Source organism: Populus euphratica, unplaced genomic scaffold (assembly GCF_000495115.2).
Source record: "Populus euphratica unplaced genomic scaffold, PopEup_1.0 scaffold202.1, whole genome shotgun sequence".
In the NCBI taxonomy this organism is placed as follows: domain Eukaryota; kingdom Viridiplantae; phylum Streptophyta; class Magnoliopsida; order Malpighiales; family Salicaceae; genus Populus; species Populus euphratica.
In genome coordinates, this window is record NW_011499975.1 from 408,124 (window position 1) to 413,087 (window position 4,964).

The 4,964-nt window shown below is 34.5% G+C and overlaps 1 protein-coding gene across 1 annotated transcript in view; it reads left to right on the plus strand.

The window, feature by feature from the left end:
* The window catches only part of LOC105139497 (ribonucleoside-diphosphate reductase large subunit-like), a 24,791-nt gene extending 21,651 nt beyond the window's left edge, over window positions 1-3,140 (plus strand). The window contains exons 2-9 of the mRNA XM_011045958.1: window positions 8-112; window positions 325-489; window positions 572-691; window positions 1,126-1,328; window positions 1,408-1,557; window positions 1,647-1,794; window positions 2,086-2,172; window positions 2,710-3,140. Of these exons, the coding sequence (XP_011044260.1) occupies window positions 56-112; window positions 325-489; window positions 572-691; window positions 1,126-1,328; window positions 1,408-1,557; window positions 1,647-1,794; window positions 2,086-2,172; window positions 2,710-2,808 (1,029 nt within the window). The 5' untranslated portion in view covers window positions 8-55 and the 3' untranslated portion in view covers window positions 2,809-3,140. The remainder of the gene's footprint in view (window positions 1-7; window positions 113-324; window positions 490-571; window positions 692-1,125; window positions 1,329-1,407; window positions 1,558-1,646; window positions 1,795-2,085; window positions 2,173-2,709) is intronic.
* Window positions 3,141-4,964: the final 1,824 nt, after the last annotated feature.

Consider the following 4,964-nt stretch of genomic DNA (forward strand, 5'->3'; position numbering starts at 1 on the left):
CAACAATCTTTACTTCTTTCTGTAGGGGGTACCTGCGGAATCAGAGTCTTCCAAGATGGTTGGAAGTAGAGAATCAAAGAACAGATACTTTGATTTTGAAAAACTAGCAGAGGTTTGTTTAGTTAGAATGTAGATCTCTAAATTTAACTTGTTGCACATAGTGACAAGCATGCTGATGTACATTTGTTTCTAGAAACTCACTTACACTAGATATATTTAAGATAGCACAGTATAATTAGCACAGTATCTTTTTATCTTTTAAGAAATCCGAATTATTCTATCCGGGAGACTTTGGTTTCTTATAAACTTTTGTTGCTGTCTTAGGTTACAGCGACGATCACTGCAAATCTTAATAAAATCATAGATGTTAATTACTATCCCGTTGAAACTGCAAGGAGGTCAAATTTAAGACACAGACCAATTGGTATTGGTGTTCAAGGTCTTGCTGATACCTTCATTTTGCTTGGCATGCCATTTGATTCACCAGAGGTATTAATTTGCTTCTCTTAAATATGATATGGTTTCATTTGCATTGTTCATCCAGACTGATTTTTTCACTTGTTTGTAACAGGCAAAGAGGCTAAACAAAGACATATTTGAAACCATATACTACCATGCTCTGAGATCTTCTTCTGAGCTGGCTGCTAAAGATGGCCCTTATGAAACATATTGTGGAAGCCCTGTAAGCAAGGTAAGGGTCTCTGACTTTATCAGTTTCGGTGAATGTATTCCAGAGACGTTTAAGATGGCGTGCCTTGGTGTCTGATTTTCAACTAGATGACCTCTGCTATCTTGTTTCTTTGGTTCATGCCTTGGCTTTATAGGATGGTGCAAATGTTAGATTTAATGTTCAGAAGAATTTGAGAGATGTTTCAAAAGGGATAACACGGTGAGCTTGGTCTAGGAAGTAGTCTCATTCTTATATTGTTAATGCATGAGAAATACATAGAGAAGGGTGATCTTTTTGCTCCTTTTTCTTCCTCAAAATGACTCATCATGCAAAGAAATCACCCAAGATATGGCATTTTGCCTATGTCATATTCTTTTGGATGCCTTGTTACATGCCCTCGAGAAGACATGAAATATAAGATTGCTAGAACTTGAGCAAAATTTCTTTTCTTTCAGGGGATTTTGCAGATGGACATGTGGGGTGTGACACCATCAGATAGGTGGGATTGGGATGTTCTTAGGGAAATGATCTCCAAAAGTGGTGTAAGAAATTCCCTTCTCATAGCACCTATGCCCACTGCTTCAACAAGTCAGATACTTGGCAACAATGAATGTTTTGAGCCTTATACATCCAATATCTATAGCCGCAGAGTTTTAAGGTTTGTTTTGCTTTACCAGGCTGATTTCTGTGAAGTGTGGTTCTTCTTCCCTCTGCCATCTAACCACTTTCATTTTCAGCGGTGAATTTGTTGTGATGAACAAACACCTTCTTCATGATTTAACGGAGATGGGTCTCTGGTCACCTGTTCTTAAAAACAAGATAATAAATGAAAATGGCTCGGTTTCAAAAATCCCTGAGATTCCCGATCAGCTAAAAGCTATCTATAAGTACGGTTATCTTCATCTTGTCTATATTCTATATTTAGTAGCATATTTGTATCTTTTCATGCCAAGGCAGAATTACTGTGTGATACCAGGACGGTGTGGGAAATCAAGCAAAAGACACTGGTTGACATGGCTGCTGATCGTGGATGCTACATAGACCAAAGTCAGAGTCTGAATATTCACATGGAGCAACCTGATCTTGGGAAACTAACTTCCCTGCATTTCCATGCTTGGTCAAAGGTATGATGCTTATATTTATTCATTTGCAGTATGAATACACTGCATGCTCATTACAGTGCACCACTCCTGATCAATTTTGCACTTCATGTTGCTACCAAGGCTGCGTAACCTGTCACTGGGAAAAGAAAACAGTATAGCACGTAGCCTACTCCATGGCTTTGTTGACAGGACATGATTAGAGCTCATGTGGCTAGTTTAACATATTTTTCTCTATGCTATGATTGTTCAAAGTGCGTTTTGGGTGTATCCATTGATATGTTTATTATCGGTTTCGTCATGTTTTCTGTACAGGGCCTGAAAACAGGTATGTACTACCTGAGAACACGTGCTGCTGCAGATGCTATCAAATTCACTGTTAACACAACTGTTCTCAACAATGTATGTGAATTTCTCTTCCTTATATCATTAGATCATGTTCAAATGTTCCATAAATCTTTTTCATTTATAGCTCTTAGTGTTGAAGGTACAAAATCCATTTTGAGAATGGAGACCAAGAGAGTGTTTGGGGAACACAGTGCATCCTTCAAAATTTGAATTTTCTTTTTGTTTAAAATGAATTTTCTTTTTATATTTTCATATTGTTTTGATGTATAGATGTAAAAAATAAATTTTAAAAAATAATTTTATTTTATTTTGATGTATTTTTAAATAAAAAATATTTTGAACCGCTATCATTATTATAATTCTAAAAATACCCTAAAGCAAATATGGAAAGAAGTAGAAATTCAAACATGGTTTCACTACTAACCATTTATTTTTTAAGCGCGCATCTATATATATATATATATATGTATATATTCAATCTTTCCATTTTAGACTATGATTTGCAGTTTTACCTAAATAGATTGGATTTTCCGTAAAAGCAAATATTTTTACGTGATTGTTGACAGAATTTGTTGTTTTGTGATGGAACAGGAAAATGCTAACAAGGCAGAGGATGATGCTAGTTCTGACATGAAGCAGGCAGCATGCTCATTGCAGAACCGGGAAGAGTGCATGGCTTGTGGAAGTTAACCTCCGTGTTCCCTCTCATTTGAACAATAGAGTTCTTCAACGACAAGCAAGAGCAACGAAGCTCATTTCTTTGCATCGCTAACCTGCAAGTTGGAATGAATAGCTATGTAACAGTCTACAAGTGATGTGCAGAGTGTAGATCAAACCCATCATGAAACTGACTCTTTGATTGGATGTGTAATGTTATGGCCCCAGCTTTTTACTGGCCCTTGCAATCAAATTCTTATCAGACCTGAGTCTTCTGTTAGGGCTCAGAACTGGATACAGCTATGTGTAAAAAGGCGTGTTCTTGTTTGATCGCATTTCAGTAAAGCAGGCCTCGCTCTCTCATGCACCATGATGATGATGATGACTGGCCATTGATGGGCCTTGGATTATTTCTAGATAACTGGGCCGCTTAAGCGAACTAGTAGATAGTGCTTTTTTAAGTAGGTCGGCTGCTGGGCTTTCTGGAAGAGGGCCGGGCACCTAGCCTTACTCTTCCCATATTTTTTTTTGTTAATTTTTTATTTTTTGCAAAAACTTCCATCAACAATTCTCTGGGTGATTTTAACCGGATACTGGTTGTGGCTCAGCGCTGGATGCCCCTGTATATTTTTATGTTTTAAAAATATTTTTAAAAAATAAATTTTATTTTATTTTTATGTTTTAGATTATTTTGATGCCTTAATATTAAACATAATTTTTAAAAAATAAAAAAATATCTTTTAATATATTTTTAATGACTTTTCATGGCATGTGGAAGTGGTATACTTTTAAACACGTTAAAAAAATAAATAGACACGTGAGGCAGCCTGGCTGCGCAATTTGCTTGACTGCCTCGAGACAGTCTTGGGCATTTCTATGGAAGGAATCTCGAATCATCTTTATTGCCTATTAATGACTTTTCATGGCATGTGGAAGTGGTAATAGGCTAATAGCACGAGGATGCCATCAGATTTGAAAATTTCTGTCGAGGAAACCTGAGTTTCAGATTCAATTAAAAAAATGTAACATTTCAGTACTACTGGTCATTGATTTTTATTGGACTGCGGGCCGCGGAGCAGCATGAATCAGACAGATAGCACAAAAAAGTTGATGTTAAGCTAAAAGGGCAAGAAAAAAGCTGGAGGCGCTCTATACTTTTCAAGAAGAAGAGAGTGACCTTTTCTATTCCAAGCCATGAGGGATCTCTTAATGTTCTCTTCCCATGCTCCTAGTTATAACCTAGTTCACATGGCACGCACCTGCTTTATTAAGGCGATACTCTTATTCTGTATATTTATATTTATATTTATATCGCTAAGAGCAAAGAAATGCTAGAAGAAACGTCCTCCGTCGTGCCTCTCCCGTTCGTGAAAAATTAATTATTTTTCTTCTTTATCATGTCGGTCCAAATGCTTGCATGTGTTTGAACGGAATCAGATTGTGCGGAGAGATTGCTTCCATCTGTCCCTGACTTGTACCACATGCTGAAAATTGGAAGTATACGTACCCTCGGGCTTGGTACTATCTTGAATTTCTGAAATCAAATTGTTTTTTTATTATTTTTTTCAATGACTGACTTTGGTTCATCAAAAACACACATTGGAGTTTCTTGGATTTTCAATGACAATCTTCAAACGTTTAGGGCACCTGTTTGGGCAATCCAAGACCATTTCTTATGAGAGTCTTTTTCATGGAAAGTTTTTCTTTTTTAAAAAAATTACTTTTCTAATTTTTTTATATTTGTCTTTTATTCAAAAAATTTTGATAAAAAATAATTTTCAATTAAAAACATTAGTTTAGTTTTAAGGGAAGAGTTTTTTTTTTGAAAAACACTTTCTATAAATCATCTAAAATTAAAAAATATCTTATTATTTGTTGATGATATCAAATTTAATCTTTTTGGTTGTTTCATATTTTATTTTGAATTTTTTTCTTTAATTTTATCTCTAGAACTTGATTAAAATTTAATTTTTATATAATTTTAGTCCTTATTCTTTTGATTATTATTTAGTTTTTTTTTTATTTTCTCAATTAATTTTTTTATTTATCTTGTCTAATCCCTGTTCTTTTGATTATATTTATTTTATTTAAAATAATTTATAAAATTAGATTTTTTTTAAATTTTATTCTTTTTCAACCTTTCATGAAAGTAGATTTGGTTCTCCTTTTTTTTAATAAATTTTAAAAAA